General features: G+C 42.6%; 1 protein-coding gene across 1 annotated transcript in view; it reads left to right on the forward strand.

The window, feature by feature from the left end:
• LOC106574298 (low-density lipoprotein receptor-related protein 1B) overlaps window positions 1-19,639 on the forward strand; it is a 133,531-nt gene extending 113,892 nt beyond the window's left edge. The window contains exons 65-78 of the mRNA XM_082962410.1: window positions 3,265-3,488; window positions 3,739-3,845; window positions 4,093-4,209; window positions 5,725-5,898; window positions 6,514-6,639; window positions 7,727-7,891; window positions 9,488-9,649; window positions 9,974-10,148; window positions 10,611-10,715; window positions 15,330-15,406; window positions 16,097-16,187; window positions 17,829-17,979; window positions 18,218-18,313; window positions 18,991-19,639. Of these exons, the coding sequence (XP_082818536.1) occupies window positions 3,265-3,488; window positions 3,739-3,845; window positions 4,093-4,209; window positions 5,725-5,898; window positions 6,514-6,639; window positions 7,727-7,891; window positions 9,488-9,649; window positions 9,974-10,148; window positions 10,611-10,715; window positions 15,330-15,406; window positions 16,097-16,187; window positions 17,829-17,979; window positions 18,218-18,313; window positions 18,991-19,134 (1,914 nt within the window). The 3' untranslated portion in view covers window positions 19,135-19,639. The remainder of the gene's footprint in view (window positions 1-3,264; window positions 3,489-3,738; window positions 3,846-4,092; window positions 4,210-5,724; window positions 5,899-6,513; window positions 6,640-7,726; window positions 7,892-9,487; window positions 9,650-9,973; window positions 10,149-10,610; window positions 10,716-15,329; window positions 15,407-16,096; window positions 16,188-17,828; window positions 17,980-18,217; window positions 18,314-18,990) is intronic.
• Window positions 19,640-27,809: the final 8,170 nt, after the last annotated feature.

Genomic DNA, 27,809 nt, shown 5'->3' on the forward strand with positions numbered 1-27,809 from the left:
GTTTGGGGCACAAGAGTAGGCTATTATCTTATCAATAGACTTCAGAACATATTGTATATCAGTGGCTTTCAAATGGCTCTACTGTAGGTAGCCGAAATCAATATTTTTTACATTGTAAGTACTCTAAACAAGTTAAGACGAATCAAATCAAAATGTATTTGTCACATGCGCCGAATACAACAGGTGTAAACCTTACAGGGAAATGCTTACTTACAAGCCCTTATCCAACAATGCAGTTTAAAGAAAAATAAGTGTTGAGTAAAAAAAATCTAAATAAGAAATAGTTAAAGAGCAGCAGTAAAATAACAGTAGCAAGGCTATATACAGGGGGTACCGGTACAGAGTCAATGTGCGGGGGGGAAAGGTTAGTCTATCCATGAGTTAGCTTGAGATGTAAATATATCCAAGAGCCTGTGATTTGAAAACACTTTGCACAGAGTTGAGATAGAAATACTGTTTGGACAGACATAAAATAAAAACATGAAATAAAACCCCAAATTGATCGTGCAGACTACAATTGTGAATGCATACAATTCTATAGTATTAAACCTGTAATTCAATTAACCAACAGAAAAAAATGTATAGAAAAGGCAAGTATGCCAGGGGACAAAAGGGTTTACCCCCGATAGAGCGACGGACCGTAGACCTGAGTTGGCAATCCCTTGGATGCTGACACAATATGTGGACGCCATGCAAACCTTCCCTGTGCTAGTCTACAAGTGTTGCGCTATTATACAGGCTGCTTAATTATCCATATATACTTTAAGCCAAACATCTGTAAAGATTTCCTATCTTTTTATTCAAAATCTTTCTCGAGCCACCAGTTCTGGTTATAGACCACACATAGGCTACACGGACCCATAGAGATGCATTATTGGTGAACGTGCAATCATTGGAAAACAAACTGGACGATCTACGATTAAGACTGTCCTAACAACGGGACATTAACTGTAATATCTTGTATTTCACTGAGACGTGGCTGAACAACGACATGGATAATATAGAGCTGGCTAGCTTCTCCGTACATTGGCATGAACATAGCAGCTACGTCTGGTAAGACAAGGGGCGGGTGTGTGTGTCTATTTGTCAATAACTGCTGGTGCGCGATGTCAAATATTAAAGAAGTCACGAGGTATTGCTCGACTGTGGTAAAATGCCTAATGTTAAGTTGTGTACCACATTATCTACCAAGAGAGTTCTCATCTATATTATTCGTAGCCTTCTATTTACTAACACAAACCGATGATGGCACTAAGACCGCACTCATTGAGCTGTATAAGGCCATAAGCAAACAAGAAAATGATCCTTCATAAGCTGCGATCCTAGTGGCCGGGGACTTTCATGCAGGCAAAGTTAAATATATTGTCATAGATTCCAGTCACCCAAGTCATAGACTGTTCTCCCTGCTACCACACTGCAATTGGTACCGGAGCGCAAAGTCTAGGACCAAAAAGCTCCTTAACAGTTTCTACCACCAAGCCAAGACTGCTGAACAATTAATCAAATGGCCACCCAGACTATTTATATTGACACCCACCCCCCACACACCCACCTTTGTTTTTACACTGCTGCTACTCTGTGTTTATTATCTATGCATAGTCACTTTACCCCTACCTACATGTACAAATTACCTCGACTAACCTGTACCCCCGCACATTGACAACCTTGAATATATTACATTCGTTTTGATGGTATCAATTCCAAGTTCCACACTGTAATACGACAGCCATGAGTGTAGCAAAGCGAGACGATTTCCTCAGTGGGTCTCTATACTCCTTAACTTCTCTGCCTGTGAGACCAGAACAGAACAGGATCTAACAGCCACTCAATATCTCTGACATTAATTGGTTTGATTTGAGCCCTGGGAAAGGGAGTGAAGGGGACAGAAAGCCCCCAAAGACCACACTGTGTGACTTCAAAGAGCACTGTAGCACTGATTTGACACTTGAACTGAAATTACACTATATATACAAAAGTATGTGGACACCCCTTCAAATGAGTGGATTTTGCTATTTCAGCCACACCCATTGCTGACCGGTGCATAAAATCGAGCACACAGCCATGCAATCGCCATAGACAAATATTGGCAGTAGAATGGCCTTACTGAAGAGCTCAGTGACTTTCAACGTGGCACTGTCATAGGATGCCGTCTTTCTAACAAGTCAGTTCATCAAATTTCTTCCCTCCGAGAGCTGCCCCAGTCAACTGTAAATGCTGTTATTGTGAAGTGGAAACATCTAGGGGCAACAACGGCTCAGTCGCAAAGTCGTAGGCCACACAAGCTCACAGAATGGGACCGGCGACTGCTGAAGCACGTAGTGGGTAAAAATGATCTGTCCTTGGTTGCAACACTCACTACCGAGTTCCAAACTGCCTCTGGAACCAACGTCAGCACAATAACTGTTCGCCTCACCATGCGCAATGCCAAGCGTCAGCTGGAGTGGTGTAAAGATCGCCTCCTTTGGACTCTGGAGCAGTGGAAACGTATTCTCTGTGGTGATGAATCACGCTTCACCATCTGGCAGTCCGACAGATGAATCTGGGTTTGGCGGACGCCAGGAGGATGCTACCTGCCCAAATGCACAGTGCCAACTGTAAAGTATGGTGAAGGAGGAATAATGGTCTGGGACTGTTTTTCATGGTTCAGGCTAGGACCCTTAGTTCCAGTGAAGGGAAATCTTAACGCTACAGCATACATTCCAGACGATTCCGTGCTTCCAACTTTGCGGCAACAGAATGGGGAAGGCCTTTTCCTGTTTCAGCATGACAATGCCCTCGTGCACAAAGCAAGGTCCATAAATAAATGTTTTGTTGAGATCGGTGTAGAAGAACTTGACTAGCCTGCACAGAGCCCTGACCTCAACCCCATCAAACACCTTTGGGATGAATTGGAACGCTGGCTGTGAGCCAGGCCTAATTGTACAACATCAGTGCCCCACCTCACTAATGCTCTTGTGGCTGAAAGGTACGCAAGTCCCCGCAACAATGTTCCAACATCTAGTGGAAAGCCTTTCACAGAAGAGTGGAGGCTGTTATAGCAGCAAAGAGGGGACCAACTCTATATTAATGCCCATGATTTTAGAATGAGATGTTTGACAAGCACATGGCCACATACTTTTGGTTATGTAGTGTATTTTGACAGAGAGAGAGAGAGAGAAAGGGAGAGAGAATGTGTGTGCCTACATGCTCTAAGTTTGTAAATCAATTTCCAGGTAAGGATGAAAGTCATGTCAGTAAATGTGTAAACACATTCTTCTTCTCCAGTGCCCTGACTTCAGAAGGCCCAGGGATATATCTGCAGATTGGGTGACTGGCAACATTTACTGGACAGACCACTCCAGGATGCATTGGTTCAGCTACTACAACGCCCACTGGAGGAGGCTCAGATATTCCATCAACGTGGGCCAGCTGGGAGGGCCAAACTGCTCTCGTCTCATCACAGACATCGCCGGGGAGCCTTACTCTATCACTGTTAACCCAGCTCAAGGGTAAGATTAATCCTTACATTAATTACATTTTAGTCATTTAGCAGATGTTCCTAGCAATTGACAATTAGTTCAATCAACTAAAGTTGCTAGGTAAAACAACCACATATCAGATTGCCAATTTTTTGACTATATTTTCTCTTTGGGCAGATACACAACAAATTATGCCTGGCCAAATTATGCCTCTGCCCTGCCCTTATTACCTGCTATAATTATCTATTCTTCCTTTACTTACTTCCTGTACTTCCTATAGGATGATGTACTGGACAGTGGTAGGAGACCACTCCCACATCGAGGAGGCTGCCATGGATGGGTCTATGAGGAGAATCTTAGTGGAGAAGAACCTTAGGAGACCCAGTGGTAGGTGCTCTCGAACTTCTGGTCATGTGACATAACAATACCTTCAGGAAGCACCCATAAGCAGGAAGTATGGAGCTGTGTACTTGTATGTTTATTTTCTACATATCATATCTATTCTAATCAATATCCTGTTTCTTTTAGTGTAGAGGGATACATTTTGATAGAATGCAGCACTTGTCAGAAGGAAAGTTTGCTGCACTTTACAACAGCTCATATAGAGCGACTAGTATGTTTTAAATCTTCACAGGACTTGCCATTGATTATTTCAACCAGCGTTTGTACTGGGCTGATACAGAGTTGTCTGTGATTGGGAGCGTTCGATTTGATGGATCGGACTCTGTGGTGGTGGTGAGCAGTACACATGGTGAGCAAAGCACAGACTAACACAGAAGACATGCATGTCCTTAACCCTTTACACTCGTTGAAATTGGCCTATGTGGATAGGGCTAAATGTAAATGTTTCCTACAGAAGAAATATGGAAATCATATGCATAACCATGGTAACAATTAAAAGGGAACAGTTTGGAGATTATGGGAAAATGATTAGACTAAAAGTGATGACACAACAGTTCACCTAACACAAGACTGAATCCAAACATTACACTTTTGAATTTATGTGCATTTTACATTTTTGTTGATAACTAAATCTGAAAATGCTCTGGATATATTCAGTAACATGATAAGAATATTCTTGGGGTAGGTGCAACATGAGACAAAAAAGGACGGGTTTGAGTGAGAGGTCTTACTGGTGTTTCCAAGTGGTCACACACCTCTCCAAAGTGTGCACAGATCCTAAGTAATTTCAATGAAGTCAAATAACATCTTCAACTATAAGGTGCTTTTTTTTTTAGCTCTGCTAGCTGTGCCGTTGAGGAATTAGAGCAAGCACACTTGTAGTTGTTTTGTTTGGAACACAGCCCTGCATCCCCGCCTTTACACAATTACTGTTGTTGTTTACGCAATCCAAAAATGGTCCATTTTATAAATCGTAATCTGGCTCAGGTGGGCGTGGCTGGTTGAAAGCTTGTTCTATTGCCAACATGACTAGCTAAATGATAAAATGCGATCTTAGAGTGTTAGGCTTTCTCCAAGGCAATTCAGAGAAGCAGGTCATAATTTTGGTGCGCATAGAATGGAGTCATGAGTGCATTGAGATGCGTGTGCCGCTGCAAATTCACTTCACATTACAACAAACATAGGCTCATTCTATTCAGGACAACCCGGGAATAAAGCCATGTCATCTTGTAACTCTACATCAAACATAGTGATCCTAAATGTTGACACTGTATATTACATGAGTTTCATGATGTGTGAAGTGCTCATTTGGACTCGCGGGTGTTTGGCATCAAAGCAGTATATATTTTTTTGAATCCTCAACATCTCGTCTTTCAAAATACATTGAGTCATCTTAATTTACTGCGTTTCCCTCGCTCAGACAGCCAAGAATGTGCTAAAGTTAGCGGGAGGGATGGGGGTGAAATATCGCGTGTGGTGCTCAAGTTCAGAGTGGCTGTCAGTCAACCCCCATACAGAGCTCTGACGCCATGTACTGTATAGCATGTTACTGTTACTGTACAGCCACTTCTTTCCAATGTAGGTGCTTATCAGCGTCCAAATCTGCCATTTTCAACCCTTATACAGGTACGAGAGGAAAGGCCTACGTTGCAGGTTGAATCTTCTTTAATTGTCCATTCCCTCAAGTTGTTGTCATTCTTATCAAATGCGCTCGACTCATCGCTTCAAGGGTGGAGGGTAGAGCGATAGAACATTTTGCTAAATATTATTTTATATTATTTGGAATTCAGATGAATTATTGATGGGCCCATTTTCTCACTTACTAGTCTAGTGTTACAGTTGTTACCACTTGTTCTGTCCCAAGGTCTTTCCCAGCCTGTAAGGATTGATATCTTTGAGGACTATATCTATGGGATCGGGATGAGGAATGATGTCTTCCGGGTCCATAAGTATGGAAAACAGCCAATGGAACGGCTCCATCTGGGAGTAGAGAGACCCTCCATTATCTTGGTCCTCCATCGATTCAAACAGCAAGACGGTAGACTTTATCAATCGCTTTCTCTTTCCCTATTTTCTCTCTTTCTGTCTCTCTCACTGTCTGTCTGTCTGTCTGTCTGTCTCTTTGTCTCTCAATATCTCTGGCTCCCTCTCCCTTTCCTCTCCTATTCCCTCTCTCCAATGACTGCTGGCAGTTGTTTGTTTACTGTCGTCTGGTCCTGTGGGTGTTCTGTGAGAGTTGAATGACAATGTGGTCATCTGTTTGGTGGGACTGTACTGCATGCCTCTGTATGCCACTTCTAAAGGCCAGTTGAAGCCCTCCCTCATGCATCATTATCCCTAGCTCCAGCCCAGAGGATCACACTGTTATTCTCTCTCAGTTAAACACAATAAAAAGGATCTCATGTTTGACTTTGAAAAGTTTGAGCCTTTCATATGACAGAATATGAATTTGTCTTAGTGTGTGTCATCTATATATTCATTATTTGTGTCTGTGTTACATAGTGTAAAAGGCACATACAGCACAGAATATGCTAACTGCAACCAACCAGGTCCACTCAAACAACACAGTGGTACAGTGCACAGTCGTCTACGTACTACACTTTACAAACTCGCATATCCTGCTTTCTAACCTTTATCCCATTGGCCGTGTCAGTGTCCAATCCGTGCCTAAGGATGGACTGTGATTTCCTGTGTCTGCTCAACCCTGCCGGAGCCAGCTGTTTCTGTCCTGAGGGGACCACGCTAATAAACAGGACTTGCAGGGACACCAACACATCAGGTACAGTAAGACACCAATGTGTTCGGTATAGTACGCCTACCTGTCAACCAGCTAGCTATTCAATGAGAAGGGACACTAACATCTCAGTACCATAGGCTGCAGGGACACTAACATCCCAGTACAGTAGGCTGCAGGGACACTAACCTCTCAATACAGTAGGCTGCAGGGACACTAACCTCTCAATACAGTAGGCTGCAGGGACACTAACCTCTCAATACAGTAGGCTGCAGGGACACTAACCTCTCAATACAGTAGGCTGCAGGGACACTAACATCTCAATACAGTACGCTGCAGGGACACTAACATCTCAATACAGTACGCTGCAGGGACACTAACATCCCAATACAGTAGGCTGCAGGGACACTAACCTCTCAATACAGTAGGCTGCAGGGACACTAACATCTCAATACAGTACGCTGCAGGGACACTAACATCCCAGTACAGTAGACTGCAGGGACACTAACCTCTCAGTACAGTAGGCTGCAGGGACACTAACCTCTCAGTACAGTAGGCTGCAGGGACACTAACCTCTCAGTACAGTAGGCTGCAGGGACACTAACCTCTCAGTACAGTAGGCTGCAGGGACACTAACCTCTCAATGCAGTAGGCTGCAGGGACACTAACCTCTCAGTACAGTAAGCTGCAGGGACACTAACCTCTCAATACAGTAGGCTGCAGGGACACTAACATCTCAATACAGTAGGCTGCAGGGACACTAACCTCTCAGTACAGTAGACTGCAGGGACACTAACCTCTCAGTACAGTAGACTGCAGGGACACTAACATCTCAATACAGTAGGCTGCAGGGACACTAACATCTCAGTGCAGTAGACCTGGTCACCCTGCAATACTTTAATTTGATCCAACTGAGACTGGATCTTTCATATATATCTTTCCTATGCTGAGTAAATTGGAGGGAAAGTGAAGGTACCATGCAAGCAGTCCTGCATAGAACAGTCAGTACAGCCCATTTGAGTTCCAGCCTTTTAGAAAGGTGGATTAATCTACTCGTTAGATATTAATGGGAGCAGGTCAAGGTTGCCATGGTTTTAATCTTAACACATGGGCCTACATCATTTGCTTTCAGGAGAAATGTGTCGCCCCGTCTGCGAGAACGGAGGGCGATGCATCACCAACGAGAAGGGGGAGCTGCGATGTTACTGCTGGCCAAATTTCTCCGGGGAGCGCTGTGAAGTCGACCACTGTAAAGACTACTGTCAGAACGGGGGCACATGCTCAGGCTCTTCCATAGGTAAGCCTCTTCTGCTGTGTGTGTGTGTGTGCGTGTGCGTGTGTGTGTGTGTGTGTGTGTGTGTGTGTGTGTGTGTGTGTGTGTGTGTGTGTGTGTGCATGCTCCCTGCTCTTCCACTGGGACCTCCAGGACAGGAGAGGGCGCTCATCCATCCGTGACTATGGGAAATGAGTGTTGGGACCTGGTTGGGACCAAGGCCCCTGTCCTGTCAGCCAATGAGATCCTTCCCACAGATGCCAGTTTTGCTGTGACAACTTCTGGCTTCATGATTGATAATCTGCTTCTAAATAACTATCGTTCTGCGTCACGTGTCAAACGTATTCCATGGAGGGCAGAGTGTCTGCAGGTTCACTCCTCTGCTGTACTAGATGGATCAATTAAGGTCACTGATTAGTTAGGAACTCCCCACACCTGGTTGTCTAGATCTTAATTGGACACCAATCTAATGGAAATAACTCAAACCAGCAGACACCCCATGGAATGAGTTTGAATCTCCTGCTTTATGTAGTTGTTGATTGGACATTAGTGAGCATTTATGCGAGTGCCTCCCAGTGTCAGGGAGCCATAGGAAAGTGCAGTTAAAATCCCTTAGTTTGACTACCCCTGAGAGATGTAAGCTATAGATGTATCTGAAAATGCAGTATGTATGGCCCCACTTTGGTATTGCATTAGCGAAGACGTCAGTACCACCATGAATATGCACGGCGCGCTTCATGTGTGGCATTGCTATCTATTTTTTAACAGTTGTTAAAACACATTAAAGTCCCCAAAGTCCAGGTTCCCTTACAGTAAATGCAGAGCAAGGTTTATTTTATTTATTTCAGAATAAATCATTGAGAGTGGAGATATAAATAAATGGCATGGATCGAGCTTCTCTCTTTTCTTTCTCTTCCGAGGAAGATACATTTTTGGGAGGAGTTTGAAGCGAGGAAATGAGGTGGTCAAATATGAATGCTTGAAATAACAGTTAAATGTTAGTGTTGGCATGGCGACATCAATACCAACTTACCTCTTAGCTGACAGATGGAGCATCAGGAGAAAGAACTTCAGACACACACAGTAAGTTTCTATTCATCCCAGTCAGGAGCGGGCAGTCGATGTTGTATTTCAGATGTAAGCTCTCCAAGCGGTCATAGGACCAATGTGAAACCAGTTGAAATCCTTCCAGTGCAAATAGACATGGCTGTTTAGAAAACATTGGACCTTGGGGGTCTCTTTGTGGACGTCACCTTGGATGGGAATTGGTTTTGAATCTCTAATATGAAATGTGAGAGAAATCACATCTGCCTTGTGTTTGCTTGCTTTTCCATTATGACGTTGGACATTGGACGTGCTTGTTATTATATTTATATCAGCTACACAATTTGGAGCCAATTTCAATAGAATGTCAAATAAATCAAACTACACCCCCCCCCTCTCTCTCTCTTCCTCCCTCCTCCCCACTCTCTCTTTCCCTCTCTCTCCCCTCTCTTGTTTCCCTCTCCCTCCCTCCCGTTTCTCTCTCCCTCCCTCTCTCTTTCTCTCCCTGCCTCCATCCATCTATGTCTCTCTCTCTCTCTCTCTCTCTCTCTCTCTCTCTCTCTCGATATCTTTCAGGGAGGCCAACATGTCGTTGTGCTGTGGGGTTCACAGGGCCGGTCTGTGAGAGGAAGGTGTGTGATAACTACTGTCTGAATGGGGGCACCTGTGATGTCAGCAGGGGGAACCAGCCAGTGTGTCGCTGTATGGCCGAGTACACTGGGGAGCGTTGTCTCTACCGTGAGTCAGATACACACACACGCGCACACTAAGATTGGCAATCAATCAATATTTCGTGTTGCATTCGGTCTCCGCAATGAGAAGAGAGGGGTTTGTGGTTTCCACATTTACCACAACACTAAAAATGAGTTGGAATATTTTGTTAATCTCCTCATATCTGGCGGTTTAAAATAAGTTTGATAGGAAAATCACTTCAAAAGCTGCTTGCTTGCAACGGCTCAGTATCAAGGGCTGAACAAATAGATTCTGCAATGACTGACAGCGGAAGACCAGGAATGTAACACATTAAATAAATAAGCTTGTTTTTCTCCACCTTGGTTCCAGATATCTGCCATCACTACTGTACCAATTCGAAGGCTTGTACTCTGTCAAGCAAGAGCCACGTGGAGTGTGTGTGTTCAACCAGATATGAGGGAGTGAAGTGTGAAGTGGACAGATGTCTCCAGTGTCGAGGGGCACAGTGTATTGTCAACCCGGAGACAGACAACGTGTCCTGCAAGTAAGTATCATCTGAGTAGAATAGGTCACACTTGATTTGGATAGTCCAGATAGTCATACAATCTGTCGATAAGCAACTGCTTGCTAAGGTTAGGGTTAGAGCAGGGGTTAGGGAAAGGGTTAGTTTAGGGTTAGAACAGGGGTTAGAGTAAGGCTTAGTTTAGGGTTTGATAGTTAGTTGAAATGTTACTGATAGTCTAGCGATATCTAAATAAAGTGATACCGGATATAGAATTACTAGAATGGAACCTTTGACTGATACCCATCACAGAACATACCCTTGAAAGGAATATCCGTTCTAGTAATTATATTTCTGTGGATGCTACCACATGTCAGCATTCTCCTGTCTCCATGGTTCAGGGCTTGCGTCATTAGAAAAATTCACAAGGTTTTATAAATGCATTATACATGTGCTTGTAATGCTTTATGAAGTCATTGCCATATTCCTTTCCTGTCCTTACAGCTGCAGTAACGGCAGAGTGGCAGCCACCTGTCAACTGTGTGATGGATACTGTTACAACGGAGGAACCTGTCACCACGACCCTGAGACCAGCCTGCCATTCTGTCAGTAAGTCAGCACAATTGTTTGTATTTCTATTGATTATATTTCTTTCAATTGAGTAGGTTGTCATCGTCAGTTGTCATCATCAACTAGTGGCAAAAGATCAGAATTGGGCTGCCTGTGTAAACGCAGCCATTGTGTTTGTCTTCATTCTGCTTTCAGTTGTATCACACACACAGCACTGATACAGTACAATTAGTGGTATTGGAAGTGGTTTTGCTGTGAGAGACAGAGCAGGTACTGTAGTAGAGACTGGATTAGACCCAGGATACTAAAATGGGAACACGCTGAGATGGCTTAATTACACGTTTTTCCAAGAGAAATGGGTTTCAGTTTTCCTTCTCTCTTGCAAATTATATGATATTTTAACGGCCGTCGTATGAAAGGGACAAAGGCGCAGCGGGTTGAGTGCTCATTTTAACTTTAAAACACAAAACGCACAGTAATGCAGGCTACACACAGCAATGCACAAACAACTTCCCACAAAGGGACAGGTGAATCAGGGCTACCTAAGTATGACTCTCAATCAGCAACAACGATGTACAGCTGTTCCTGATTGAGAGCCATACCAGGCCAACACAAAGAAATACACAACATAGAAAACCATAGAAATGCAAAACAAGAACATTACCCAAGAACCCCGGAACACATAAATCAAACACCCCTCTTACATAAATACATATACCATTAAACCCCGAACCACATAAAACAAATACCCCCTGCCACGTCCTGACCAAACTACAATAAACAATAACCTTTATACTGGTCAGGACATGACAGATATCCTATGTTAAAGTATACAGAGGCTTTTGGTTGTTTTTGTTTCCATCACTCACAAGAGGCTTTTCAAAGTTGATCATCCTTAGTTGCATCATCAATTTTTTGGACTTTTGGAATTAATCATATTGTCATGTCCTGACCATAGAGAGCTCTTATTTTCTGTGGTAGAGTAGGTCAGGGCGTGACTGGGGGGTTTATCTAGTTTATTTATTTCTAGTTTCTTTTTTCTATGTTGGGGTTTTTGTATGATTCCCAATTAGAGGCAGCTGGTCATCGTTGTCTCTAATTGGGGATCATATTTAAGTAGTTGTTTTTCCCACCTGTGTTTGTGGGATCTTATTTTGAGTTAGTGCATGTTGCACCACTGTCGTCACGGTTTGTTGTTTGGTCTATAGTTTATTGTATGTTTTGCATATTAATAAAGCTGTGGAACGATACTCACGCTGCGCCTTGGTCCTTATCTACAAACGAACGTGACACATTCAGTATTATCCAGTCTGTATAGCCAAATTAATAATATATACCCATTGATTCTTGAATAATATAATGTATAAATGCCTCATGAGCTTAGTTCAACTGTCCTACCCCATCAGAACCCAAAATATAATCTTATTTTACTCCAATGTTTGTAAACAATGTAAATGTAAACAAACACTGTATATCCTTAAAACATTGTTAAACTATAATTGTGATATCATGGACGGTCAGCCCTTCCATCCATAGCTCTGTTTATCAATTTGAGAGTGGTTACATTTCTCCAGGCCCATCCCTCAGCCTATTACCAAAACAGAGGTGGGTTGCGTGCTTTGTTATTGTTTCAGTTAAGGATTCTAGCTTTAAACAGTATGCCTACATACTGTTAGATACCACTGCCTCCAATACTACAGCTTTGAATGAGCGGTTTCCCTTTTGGGAAAATGTGTTTTCTTTGTTTTTGTTAGTTTTTTTACCTTGTTTAGTTAGTTTTTTTGCTTTTATCTTTGTCATCCAATTTCTTGTTGTATTGGGTTGGTGGTGGAGAAAGACACTACCGGTCAAAAGTTTTAGAACACCTACTCATTCAAGGGTTTTTCTTTATTTGGACTATTTTCTACATTGTAGAATAATAGTGAAGACATCAAAACTCTGAAATAAAATATATGGAATCATGTAGTAACCAAAAAAAGTGTTTGAGGTTCTTCAAATAGCCACCCTTTGCATTGATGACAGCTTTGCACACTCTTGGCATTCTCTCAACCAGCTTCATGAGGACTGCTTTTCCAACAATCTTGAAGGAGTTCCCATATATGCTGAGCACTGCTTTTCCTTCACTCTGCGGTCCGACTCATACCAAACCATTTCAATTGGGTTGAGGTTGGGTGATTGTGGAGGCCAGGTCACTCCATCACTGTCCTTCGTGGTAAAATAGCCCTTACACAGCCTGAGGTCTGTTGGCTCATTGTCCTGTTGAAAAACAAATTATATTCCCATTAAGCCCTTCAAGATGGGATGGTGAATCGCTGCAGAATGCTGTGGTAGCCATGCTGGTTAAGTGTGCCTTGAATTCTAAATAAATCATAGACAGTGTCACCAGCAAAGCATCCCCACACCATCACACCTCCTCATCCATTCTTTACGGTGGGAAATGCACATGCGGAGATCATCTGTTTACCTACACCGCGTCTCACAAAGACATGGCTGTTGGAACCAAAAATGTCAAATTTGGACTCCAGACAAAAGGACAAATTTCCACCTGTGTAATGTCGATTGCTCGTGTTTCTTGGCCCAAGAAAGTCTCTTCTTCTTATTGGTGTCCTTTAGTAGTGGTTTCTTTGCAGCAATTAGACCATGAAAGCCTGGTTCACTGAACAGTTGATGTTGAGATGTTTCTGTTACTTGAACTCTGTGAAGCATTTATTTGGGCTGCAATTTCTGAGACTGGTAATTCTATTGAACTTATCCTCTGCAGCAGAGGTAACTCTGGGTCTTCCTTTCCTGTGGTGGTCCTCAAAAGAGCCAGTTTCATCATAGCACATTAAGAAGGAAAGAAATTCCACAATATATATATATACACATATTTTGATTTGTTTTGATTTGTTTAACACTTTTTGGGGTACTACATGATTCCATATGTGTTATTTGATAGTTTTGATGTATTCACTATTATTCTACAATGTAGAAATTAGTAAAAATAAGGAAAAACCCTTGAATGAGTCGGTGTTCCAAAACGTTTGACCGGTAGGGTCTGTGTCATTCTATAGATCTCAAACAACAATCTGTGGGCTATTCCTGCAGTTGAACTTATTTTGCTCCCACTTGGCGTAACATTGGATGGATTGCTTGCCATAATGCTTAGCTTTCTCACCTGAACACGCACACATCCTATGGAAACACTAAGATGGAATAGGGCCTAGCTCCATCTGTTCGATTTCATACTCCGTATCCTCCAATGGCCCGAGCTGGTGGACTGTGAGAATGTATTGTGCTCTATCTTCTTTTATCTATGCGTCCAAAATGGCACCCTATTCCATATGTGGGCCCTGGTCAAAAGGAGTGCATTATATAAAGAATAGGGTGCCATTTCAGACGCAGACTTTGTCTCTGTGTTCCTCAATATATGATTCGTTCATGTGGCGATCATTTCTCTATGCTGCAGCTGCACGCCTGGGTTCTTGAACCAGCGCTGTGACCAGCGGGCCAATCCGTGTGATAACTACTGTCAGAATAAAGGGATTTGCACGTTAACTGCCTTAAACAAACCCCAGTGCAAGTAGGTCTGACTTTTACCCCTCCTCTCTTCCCTGACTCCCTTCCTCCTCTCCTCATCTCCTTCCCTCCTCCTCTCCTGCCATTTCCGAGACCAGCCCTCACTGTCTCACTTTCCAGCAGCATCCACTCTGTACATCACTCCCCAACTCAGACTCTCACCAGTACCTCTGTCTCTGTCTGTCTAACATTATTGTACAATAGAACCCTTTACAACACATGTTCCTCGTCCCCTCATTCACAGCACAAACGCACCTTACGTTTCTCTCTTTGACCTAGCCTCTCAATACATGTAGTGAAAACAGGATAATAACCCAGTCTCTAAGTGATCGAGAACAACTTTCTGCAGCTAAGCATATTCCCAAGCAACAAATGGTGTGATTTATATAGGTCAGCTACAAGCTGTCATTCCCTTCAGGACTATGATTCATGTGGTACCTGCAGTGAGCCACAGTCCCTCTAATGAAAGTTTGATTAAATGCTGCTTACAGTCTATTTAATATTAGCTAATATCATTTCATCATCATGCAGTCCCCCTTGTCAGATTACATATAGCGTAATTGCATGTCTTCCTATCCTCTGGGCAAGGGAGGGGAAAGAGAAAAGTAGTAATGGATCACTGTCTCTGGATTACATCCAAACCTTGATGGGTCCCATATGGCACCCTATTCCCTACATAGTGCACCACTTTTGACCAGATTCCTATGGTCCCTGGTCAAAGTAGTGCAAAATAAAGGAAAAAGAGTCCCGTTTGGGATGAAGACTTCGTGTGAGATTATGCTTATTTTCTTTAACTCGATGAGGGAATGAATTATGCATGCATGTTCCCTGAGACTTTACCAAATGAGGAGATTAAATTAAGAGAGGTGTGTGTGTGTGTGTGTCACAGGAGACTGCCGAGGGGAGGACGGCTCATAATAAGGGCCGGAACGGCGCACCTGGAAACCATGTGTTTGATGTATTTGGTACAGTCATTACCACGAGCCCGTCCTCCCTAATTAAGACGGGTATAGTGTGTGTACACTATAGCCTTCTTGTTAAAGAGACTTGGTTTGACCAACAGACAGCTATTCATACTCATTGTGACTTTTCTAGGTGTCCAGCTGATTGGTCAGGTACACAGTGTGAGAGACCTGCCCCCAAGAACAGTCTGTCTGGCAACATCAGCGGGGGTGAGTAGTAAGTTGTAAAGAGACGCTCTCGCCGCTCGCTCTCTCACAAACACACAGAAACATACAGATGTAAGATATTAATTTGATCACTATTCTGTTGCTTAGAATGTGTAAACTTGTAGTGTATTTGAGTTTAAAAAGGCTTCTAAAGTTTGATGTCCATTACGAAAAATGCATCAACCCCTACAAAAATGTCCATTAATTATAATCCAGGTGACAATTCATATTTCCTGTTGCTGCAGGATTATTTAAACTAAGATCCTACATCTGTACAGACACGCACACATCCACACACACAAACATAGACACACAATCCTACAAGAAAAATACTGCCTATTTTCAGTTCTAAAAGTGCTATTGTCTGGATTTGGAGACCTTTTCAGACTCTTTGAACCACCCTACCCTCCCAGAGATTGGTATTTGATCTTGGTCTGCAGTCTGAAGTTTCAGTGTCGACTTGCTCTAAGGCCTAACTGTGCAGACTGAGCCTTTACCTCCATAGACTGACTTTAACTTTAGCAGAGTCATAGAAATGCAGTCCCCATATGTAGAACCTTGTTGGAAAGTTATTTTTCCAACCCCTGAAGCTTTTTGGATGTTAGCATATTGTATTGTTTCACTACAGAGAGGAGGGAAGAATGTCACGTATTGAACATGTTTAAGTCTAATAGTTTGATCTGTGTGTTACAGGAAGCATGGCCATCATTGTCCCACTGGTTCTACTGGTGATTCTCATCACTACCATGGCCTTGGGGGTTTTCATATGCAAGAGGAAGCAAAGGTATGTCTTTACTTCTAAGTAGACAGATTCCAAAAGATACTCAGTCACTTCATACTACATACAGTGCCTTCGGAAAGTATTCAGACCCCTTGACTTTTTCCACGTTTTGTTAGGTTACAGCCTTAAATTGATGAAGTCGTTTTTTTCCCCTCATCAATCTACACACAATACCCCATAATGATGAAGTAAAAACAGGTTTTTAAAAGTGTTTGCAAATTCATAAAAAAAATATATAAAAAAATATCACATTTACTTAAGTATTCAGACCCTTTACTCAGTACTTTGTTGAAGCACCTTTGGCAGCGATTACAGCCTCGAGTCTTCTTGGGTATGACGCTACAAGCTTGGAACACTTGTATTTTTGGGAGTGTTGCTGCACAGCTATTTTCAGGTCTCTCCAGAGTTGTTCGATCACGTTATAGTCCGGACTCTGGCTAGGCCACACAAGGACATTCAGAGACTTGTCCCGAAGCCTCTCCTGTGTTGTCTTGGCTGTGTGCTTAGGGTCGTTGTCCTGTTGGAAGGTGAACCTTCACCCCAGTCTGAGGTCCTGAGCACTCTGGAGCAGGTTTTCATCAAGGATCTCTCTGTACTTTGCTCCGTTCATCTTTGCCTCGATCCTGACTAGTCTCCCAGTCCCTGCCGCTGGGATGGTGCCAGGTTTCCTCCAGATGTGACACTTGTCATTCAGGCCAAAGAGTTCAATCTTGGTTTCATCAGACCAGAGAATCTTGTTTCTCATGGTCTGAGAGTCTTTAGGTGCCTTTTGACAAACTCCAAGTGGGCTGTCATGTGCCTTTTTACTGAGGAGTGGCTCCCGTCTGGCCACTCTACCATAAAGGCCTGATTGGTGGAGTGCTGCAGAGATGGTTGACCTTCTGAAGGTTCTCCTATCTCCACAGAGGAACTCTAGAGCTCTGTCAGAGTGACCATCGGATTCTTGGCCACCTCCCAGACCAAGGCCCTTCTCCCCCTATTGCTCAGTTTGGCCGGGCGGCCAGCTCTAGGAAGAGTCTTGGTGGTTCCAAACTTCTTCCATTTAAGAATGATGGAGGCCACTGTGTTCTTGGAGACCTTCAATGCTGCAGAAATGATTTGTTACCCTTCCCCAGATCTGTGCCTCGACACAATCCCGTCTCTGAGCTCTACGGACAATTCCTTGGATCTCACGACTTGGTTTTTGCTCTGACATGCACTGTCAACTGTGGGACCTTATATAGATGGGTGTGTGCCTTTCCAAATCATGTCCAATCAATTTAATTCACCACAGGTGGACTCCAATCAAGTTGTTGAAACATCTCAAGGATGATCAATGGAAACAGGATGCACCTGCCCTCAATCTCGTGTCTCATAGCAAAGGGTCAGAATACTTAGGTAAATAAGGTATTTCTGTTTTTTTACCAACTTGTTTTCACTTTGTCATTATGGGGTATTGTGTGTAGATTGCTGAGGATTTGTATTTATTTAATCCATTGTAGAATAAGACTAACGTAACAAAATGTAGAAAAAGTCAAGGGGTCTGAATACTTTCCGAAAGCACTGTACATGTTCTGTTGTGTGATTATTGGTCATGCGTATCGTCGTAAGCAGTCATGAAGGTTTATAATGCTCTCCTAACCTCATCAATGTTATCATTTACAGGGGGAAAATAGTCCAGCGGCAGCCCATGGTGAATGGTGGGATAAACGTAGAGATCGGTAACCCCTCGTACAACATGTATGAGGTGGACCACGACAGTCACTCTGATGCTGGGAATCACCTTCAGCCAAGCTTCACCCTGGACCCACACAAGGTTTGGAAACGCTTACTCCTGTATCCTCCCTTTTCACTGAGTTACTAACAAGGGCTACGCAATACCCACACTAGCGTACTACATAGAACGCATGCATTGATTCAGTGTTATGCCAGTGTGGATACTGGCATGTAGCCAATAGACAAAGATGTATTTTATTCTATTCTGGAAGATAAAACTGTAATGGTTGTGTTGTTGGGTTGGTGTGTGATGTTAATGTGGTCATTATGTGTTGTAGGGTTGGTGTGTTGGTGTGAGGTCTAGTCACCTGCACACTCTGTCAGTTCACCCTGACAGAGTACATCGTCTCCCTAAGGAGATCCTTCCTGGACAGGTAAACTCCTTGTAAATTTACTGTCCTCTCTGGGAGAGATGCTGTATAAAAGCCTACTGTATATTGATACAAAGCCAAGGCCATTGGGTTCCAATCCAAGATCTCATGTTGTATTCATGAAAGCTACGGTAAAGGCTTCCTCCAGAATGTGTGTAATATGTGTTATAATTAAGCAATATGGCCCGATGGGGTGTGGTACTGTATGTAGACCGAATACCACAAACCCCTGAGATGCCTTATTGCTGTTATAAACTGATTACCTGTTATACATGTTTTGTCATACCCATGGTATATGGTCTGATATACCACTGCTGTCAGCCAATCAGCATTCAGGGCTCCAACCACCCAGTTTTATAATTGAAAGAAACCATCTGCTGGTGTTCCACATGGCTAGAGCTTGTCTACAGTCACCTGGTGGGATGTCAGCGACAGTGTCCTTGTCTTGCTTGTTAAGCAACAATAAGCTCTGGACGTGCTGCAAAATACTTTAATCACATTAACACTGTCAATTGTTGTTTATACCCAAATAGGCTGGGCATCTGAAAGATACGAGATACTTTAATAACTAATGAATCTAATTTATATCATGCTGGCTTATGAAATGGTTATTAGTTCATCCTGGCCATGTTTAGTGTAAAAGTAATACTCTCCTTGGGTTTTTTTGCTTTTTCTTCCAGGCCATGAACTACCCCAACCCAGTATATGCTAAGTTATACCTTGATCAGGGACAGAACTGTCGGAAGCCCGTCATCAATATTGAAGAGAGAAGAGAGCCACTCCCAAAGAAACTGGAGGCAACTATACGAGAGACAGTTGCATAGCCTTTTACAGTACGCTATTGGTATAATATTTTATATGAGCTGTATAAATGTACAAAATGAAAAGAAAGGATTTTTATATGTCCATATCACACTAGAATGTTCTGTTTTCATGTTATGTCTGAGGCATCATCAGGCAACACTGCGATGTGTATCTTTTGCATTGCACTGAAAAACAGCACCTGAAAACGACCTTCTCTTCATCACTTTCCTTCAACTAAAGTAGAACCCTGCTATGATGCTTTGAGCTCGCAACTGTTACCAGCTGATCACTAATCAATCGCTAATCAATGTGTTGCAAGGATAGGACAAAAAAAAAGTGTACTATGGTGTCACAGCCTACATTCATGTATACAGTATTTACTTTCTCAAATGACGATAAAAGATGTAACAGAAGTTTTATAATTTTATATATGATTTATATATGTCCAGTTTGGCTTGTATTTTCTGACAAGATATTGCGTGTAGTACTTTTATACAAAACTGTACAGTGCATCGCTATGTAATAAATGGGGGGTTTCTTGACCTTTCAAGTACACTACTGCTCATATATATATATATTGTGTTTCTGTTTTTTATATAAACATTTATTGTTGTATGCCTCTGGTTCCCCAATTTGATTGCAAACAGGACCTTTTGCTCAGACTTAAAAACATTGCAACTGAGTAAACATGTCTGGGCCCAGTTTCCTGAAAGCATCTTAAGGCTAAGTTCATCATTAGAACAATAGCATCCGGGCCCAGGACTGTTCCCTTACCTGTTGATTGTCTTTGGGGGTGGTAATTGTTGGGTCAGTAGGGGGCACTATATATCCCCTAAGTTGTTTTGTGTCACTGCATTCTTGCAAATGTCCTATCTTTCTCTGTTAAGCCACAGCACCAAAACCAGGGATCTGTTGTGCATTATCACATTTTGGGATATGTTTCCATGACCAGATATCTTCAAAAGCAACGGAGAAAAGTACATGACTTAAACGATATGATCACAGATGAGATTGTGTGGCACTACTATATTCAATGTACTGTATCCTTGCGATCAGAAGGATTTTCAGGCTCTACATGCACATTGATTGTGTTTTCCTTTGGGGATTGAGTCTCACAGCTCCTCTGTCTTCTACTAGGCACAGTTTAATTCCTCTAGCTGCTCCTTATCTGAAAGCACACCTGCCCGCACACACTGCAGAGGGTTGGTTGTGTTGTCAGCCTCCCTGTGATTTTCCCCACCCTCTCTAACCAAGGGCCACGCAGAGTATCCAGATTGAAAATGTGAGAGAAACTCATGGCTAGCAGACACCTTATTATATAATGTACATTGAAAGTAGCTTATTTGCTGGGAGCCCTGTATTGCTGTATGGAATGCTACTCTTGAATGATCTTTTCATTGGTTGGTGACTCTCACGAGAGTCAACACTACTTGAAAACTTTCAATCATAGATAGAAAGGAAGGGACGAGCCTATCTAACTAAGAAGAAATCCATCAACATGGATTAATCTCTCAATCCACCCATGCCACTTTGTAAATCACTCAAAACAACAACACATGCACAATTGGCATCCAATGTGTTGAAAAATGCTGTTATTGACATTCCATTCTTCAGTCCCATGTTTTCTCACAGTAAAAAGCTGTGTGACATCTGGTATTGTTCAAGGTCTAACGTTAGGCCTGGGAACTCCTATGTCGTTCTCAGGGAGCGAGAGGACATCAATTGGCTTCTAGATAATGCCTTCTCCCCTGCAAAGTTAGCTTTAACTACCATGAGTAGGCTACTACTTTAAGTACCACAGTCGAGAGGAACAAAGTTTTCAAAGTCACAGAGAGGGAAGTTAAGTATGATGATACATGACTTCTCATTGACCGGGTCTATCCCCAATTAGGCTTGTTAACAGTATTTTCTTCTTCTTTAGGCAGCTATGTTTAGGTGCAACCAAAAAGGATTTGGACAATGCGATGAAACATGGTATTACTAGTGCTTGACAACAATAGTGTATGGCTTCAAAAGATATCAGCATTGAAGGACACATTGATTTTGCCTTCTGATGAGAGATAGAGAGAAGGGTGAGGGAGAGACAGAGGTATTGTTCGAAGACAGGAAAATGATTGCCATTAAATGGTAAATTACATTTCAACGTTTCTTATAAAGTATCTCTTTAATGAAAAACCTTACCTTCCTACTTTTAGTCAGTCTGAAATTAATAAGCTATTATCACACAAACATGGACCTAAAAGTTTGAATTAAAAGGCTAGGAACACCTGGGTTTTGTCATGGGCCCTATATTTAGACTAAAGACATCTCTTTTCTAAACCACCCACAACACACCTTATACTTAGTGCTATTCTCCTCAGCCAAGCAGGAAGCCTACAATCACTATTTTCCCGTTAAGTGATAATACTTGTTTTGAGAATACGTCTCTCCAGTCTATAACTTCATTTTGATCACAAATGTGGATTAAAAAAGACAGAGCCAGAACCTCCTCTGGAATATATTCTCGGGAACCCAGAACCTGGCCAGCTAAAATTAAAGTTGCAGTCTTTCAAAGATTATCTTGATAATAACCTTAATAACACCAAAAAAAGAAGGGAAAAAAAGATCTCCGATATCTGCCTTAGTCGAACATCCTATTCACCTCAGATCATATGGGGTGGATATGCTGCTCTGCTTTCCGATCCTGTTTCAGAAGACCGTCTCCAGGAATGTGCTCTAGTGTATTATGGAAACATCCGCCCTTGCTGTGTTAATTGGCTGCTGGTATGCAGACTGTAAAATCTTAACCCAGAAGTAAAATCTTGTGCAATTTGGTCAGCTGCGCAGAATCTGGCCACTGGAGATTATGCACACGGTGAGTAAAATACAGTTACAGTACGTCATGTTTTTTACAATAATATTTTAGTTCCCTGTGATAATGTAGTAATTGGAGTGTAAATTGACCAGGCTTGTAAATATTGTATAGGTTACAGTTAGTGAAGATACACTATTAGACAGTACCAAGTTGTAGAAAGCCCAAACGTGTTACAACTTCCCCAGTCTCCCCTACTTAGGCTACGTAACAGGAAAGGTAACTGTCTAAACAAACACTCAAGAACGGACCTCACAAGTGAACTAATGAGGAGGGTATGTTCATTTCTTTGAACAGAACAGGAGCTGACACTTTGAAAGGAAGTAGGCACAGGGTGGGCACTGTGTAAAACCTGCCACAACCTTCTTGTTCTGTTGCTCATTCTAGTGAGAAGTAGCTTTGGCATGAGGTAGGAAGACCCACACAGTAGGCTACAGGAGGAAATCTGCAGGACATCAGACACCTTCTTTGCTATGAACAATTTATGAAGTTTCTTCTCATGGAAATCCAAAGCAATATATTCGGAGATGTATGGATTTCCGACAGACAAGGGTCAAATTTCACTTTAGCTAGAATCCGTGGTTAAGCACTAGAGCAGGGTTCCCCAATAGGCAGCCGATTGGTGATATTATTTTGCCCCAGAACTGTTCTAAGCAAAATATACAGTTGAAGTCAGAAGTTTACATACACCTTAGCCAAATACATTTAAACTCAGTTTTTCACAATTCCTGACATTTAATCCTAGTACAAATTCCCTGTCCTAGGTCAGTTAGGATCACCACTTTATTTTAAGAATGTGAAATGTCAGAATAATAGTAGGGAGAATGATTTATTTCAGCTTTTATTTATTTCATCACATTCCCAGTGGTCAGAAGTTTACATACACTCAATTAGTATTTGGTAGCATTGCCTTTAAATTGTTTAACTTGGGTCAAACGTTTCGTGTAGCCTTCCACAAGCTTCCCACAATAAGTTGGGTGAATTTTGGCCCGTTCCTCCTGACAGAGCTGGTGTAACTGAGTCAGGTTTGTAGGCCTCCTTGCTCGCACACGCTTTTTCAGTTCTGCCCACAAAGGTTCTATAGGATTGAGGTCAGGGCTTTGTGATGGCCACTCCAATACCTTGACTTTGTTGTCCTTAAGCCGTTTTGCCACAACTTTGGAAGTATGCTTGGGGTCATTGTCCATTTGGAATACCCATTTGCGACCAAGTTTTAACTTCCTGACTGATGTCTTGAGATGTTGCTTCAATATATCCACATAATTTTCATTCTTCATGATGCCATCTATTTTGTGAAGTGCACCAGACCCTCCTGCAGAAAAGCACTGCCACAACATGATGCTGCCACCCCCGTGCTTCACGGTTGGGATGGTGTTCTTAGGCTTGCAAGCCTCCCCCTTTTTCCTCCAAACATAACAATGGTCATCATGGCCAAACAGTTCTATTTTTGTTTCATCAGACCAGAGGACATTTCTCCAAAAAGTACGATATTTGTCCCCATGTGCAGTTGCAAACTGTAGTCTGTCTTTTTTATGGTGGTTTTGGAGCAGTGGCTTCTTCCTTGCTGAGCGGCCTTTCAAGTTGTGTCGATATAGGACTCGTTTTACTGTGGATATAGATACTTTTGTACCGGTTTCCTCCAGCATCTTCACAAGGTCCTTTGCTGTTGTTCTTGGATTGATTTGCACTTTTCGCACCAAAGTACATTTATCTCTAGGAGACAGAACTCGTCTCCTTCCTGAGCAGTATGATGGCTGCGTGGTCCCATGGTGTTTTTACTTGCGTACTATTTTTTGTACAGATGAACGTGGTACCTTCAGGCATTTGGAAATTGCCCCCAAGGATGAACCAGACTTGTGGAAGTTGCCAATATCTTTTCTGAGGTCTTGGCTGATTTCTTTTGATTTTCCCATGATGTCAAGCAAAGAGGCACTGAGTTTGAAGGTAGGCCTTGAAATACATCCACAGGTACACCTCCAATTGACTCAAATGATGTCAATTAGCCTATCAGAAGCTTCGAAAGCCATGACATCATTTTCTGGAATTGTCCAAGCTGTTTAAAGGCACAGTCAACTTAGTGTATGTAAACTTCTGACCCACTGGAATTGTGATACAGTGAATTATAAGTGAAATAATCTGTCTGTAAACAATTGTTGGAAAAATTACTTGTGTCATGCACGAAGTAGATGTCCTAAACAACTTGCCAGAATTATAGTTTGTTAACAAGAAATTTGTGGAGTGGTTGAGAAACGAGTGTTTAATGACTCCAACCTAAGTGTATGTAAACTTCTGACTTCAACTGTATACTACATATATATATATATATATATATATATATATATATATATATAATATATTTTGTTGTTGTTGTAATATACAGTACCAGTCAAAAGTTTGGACACACCTACTCATTCAAGGGTTTTTAATCATTTAACTTTTTTCAACATTGTAGTTTCATATAGTTTCGTTGTTGGACATAAACGACTGTAAAATCACCAGGAAATCAGTTTAGAGTGATTTTTATTCGGGAAATCTGTTCCCAAGTATTCCTACGCATAATTAGAGATGCATGGGTAATCGTATCCCAATGTTATCAAGGTTAGAAATTATTATATTTTTCTGAAAAACTGCTGTACAATGAGTGCACCAAACATTAGGAGCAGGGCATGGACTCTACAAGGTGTCGAAAGCGTTCTACCGGGATGCTGGCCCATGTTGACTCCAATGCTTCCCACAGTTGTGTCAAGTTGGCTGGATGTCCTTTGGGTGGTAGACTATTCTTGATACACACGGGAAACTGTTGAGCAAGAAAACCCAGCAGACACAAACCAGTGGGCATATACTACCATATCCCGTTCAAAGGTACTTAAATCTTTTGTCTTGCCCATTCACCTTCTGAATGGCATACATACAACATCGATGTTTTAATTATCTCAAGACTTAAAAATCATTCTTTAACCTGTCTCTTCCCCTTCATGTACACAGAATGAAGTGGATTTAACAAGTGATATCCATAAGGGATCATAGCTTTCACCTGAATCGGAATCCACGCTTCAAGATTGTTTTGATCACACGGACTGGGATATGTTCCGAGTAGCCTCTGAGAATAACATTGACGAATATACTGATACGGTGTGTATAGGAGATATAGTATCCAGTGTGACTATTAAAACTTACCCTAACCAGATACTGTGGATAGATGGCAGCATTCATGCAAAACTAAAAGCACGAACCATCACATTTAACCATGGCAAGGTGACTGAGAATATGACCAAATACAAACAGTGTTGTTGTCCCCTCCATAAGGCAATCAAACAGGCAAAAGTGGGCACATAGAGACAAAGTGGAGTCGCAATTCAACAGCTCAGACACGAGACGTATGTGGCAGGCTCTACAGACAATCACGGACTACAAAGGGAAAACCAGCCACGTGGATAGATGGCAGCAAAAACGTTGTCTGGAAGCAACGACGTCTTACTTCCGGACAAGTTAAACACCTTATTCGCCCACTTTGAGGATAACACAGTGCCACCGACATGGCCCACTACCAAGGATTGTGGGCTCTCCTTCTCCGTGGCCGACGTGAGAAAGACATTTAAGCGTGTTAACCCTCGCAAGGCTGCCGACCCAGACGGCATCCCTAGCCGCATCCTCAGAGCATGCACAGACCAGCTGGCTGGTCAATTTCTCCCTATCCCAGTCTGCTGTCTCCACATGCTTCAAGATGTCCATCATTGTTCCTGTACCCAAGAAGCAAAGGTAACTGAACTAAATGACTATCACCCCGTAGCACTCACTTCTGTCATCATGTGCTTTGAGAGACTAGTCAAGGATCATATCATCTCTACCTTACCTGACACTCTAGACCCACTTCAATTTGCTTACTGCCCCATTTGATCCACAGATGATGCAATCACCATTGCACTGCACACTGCCCTATCCCATCTGGACAAGAGGAATACCTATGTAAGAATGCTGTTCATTGACTATAGCTCAGCATTCAACACCATAGTATCCCTCCAAGCTCATCAATAACTCGAGGCCCTGGGTCTGTACCCCGCCCTGTTCAATTGGGTCCTGGACTTCCTGACGGGCCACCCCCAGGTGGTGAAGGTAGGAAACAACACCTCCACGTCGCTGATCCTCAACACTGGGGCAACCCACAAGGATGCGTGCTCAGCCCCCTCCTGTACTCCGGGTTCACCCATGACTACGTGGCCACACACGCCTCCAACTCAATCATCAAGTTTGCAGACAACACAACAGTAGTAGACCTGATTACCAACAATGACAAGACAGCCTACAGGGAGGAGGTGAGGGCCCTGAAGAAGGTGGAAAGCTTCAAGTTCTGAAATGGTCCACCCACACAGACAGTGTGGTGAAGAAGGCGCGACAGCACCTCTTTAACCTCAGGCGGCTGAAGAAATTTGGCTTGGCACCTAAAACCCTCACAAACTTTTACAGATGCACAATTGACAGCATCCTGTCGGGCTGTATCACCGCCTGATATGGGAACTGCACCGCTCGCAACCGTAGGGCTCTCCAGAGGGTGGTGCGGTCTACCCAACTACCTGGACAGGACAGCCTACAGCACACGATGTCACAGGAAGGTCAAAAAGATCATCAAGGACAACAACTAACCGAGCAACTGCCTGTTCACCCCTATATCATTCAGAAGGCAAGGTCAGTACAGGTGCATCAACGCTGGGACCGAGAGACTGAAAAACAGCTTATATCTCAAGGCCATCAGACTGGTAAATAACCATCACTAGCACATTAGAGGCTGCTGCCCTATACACATAGACTTGAAATCACTGGCCACTTTAATAATAGAACACTAGTCACTTTTAATAATGTTTACATATTTTGCATTACTCATCTCATATGTATATACAGTCGTTGCCAAAAGTTTTGAGAATGACATAAATATACATTTTCATGAAGTTTGTTGCTTCAGTGTCTTTAGATATTTTTGTCAGATGTTACTATGGAATGCTGAAGTATAATTACAAGCATTTCATAAGTGTCAAAGGCTTTCAATGACAATTACATGAAGTTGATGCAAAGAGTCAATATTTGCAGTGTTGACCCTTCTTTTTCAAGACTTCTGCAATCCGCTCTGGCATGCTGTCAATTAACTTCTGGGTCACATCCTGACTGATGGCAGCCCATTCTTGCATAATCAATGCTTGGAGTTTGTCAGAATTTGTGGGTTTTTGTTTGTTCACCCGCCTCTTGAGGTTTGACCACAAGTTCTCAATGGGATTAAGGTCTGGGGAGTTTCCTGAACATGGACCCAAAATATTGATGTTTTGCTCCCCGAGCCACTTACTTATCACTTTTGCCTTATGGCAAGGTGCTCCATCATGCTGAAAAAGGCATTGTTCGTCACCAAACTGTTCCTGCATGGTTGGGAGAAGTTGCTTTCGGAGGATGTGTTGGTACCATTCTTTATTCGTGGCTGTGTTCTTAGGCAAAATTGTGAGTGAGCCCACTCCCTTGGCTGAGAAGCAACCTCACACATGAATGGTCTCAGGATGCTTTACTGTTGGCATGACACAGGACTGATGGTAGCGCTCACCTTGTCTTCTCTGGACAAGCTTTTTTCCGGATGCCGAAAACAATCAGAAAGGGGATTCATCAGAGAAAATGACTTTACCCCAGTCCTCAGCAGTCCAATCCCTGTACCTTTTGCAGAATATCAGTCTGTCCCTGATGTTTTTCCTGGAGAGAAGTGGCTTCTTTGCTTCCCTTCTTGACACCAGGCCATCCTCCAAAAGTCTTCACCTCACTGTGCGTGCAGATGCACTCACACCTGCCTGCTGCCATTCCTGAGAATGTTCT

This window comes from Salmo salar, chromosome 16 (genome assembly GCF_965601325.2).
Source record: "Salmo salar chromosome 16, fSalSal1, whole genome shotgun sequence".
Classification (NCBI taxonomy): domain Eukaryota; kingdom Metazoa; phylum Chordata; class Actinopteri; order Salmoniformes; family Salmonidae; genus Salmo; species Salmo salar.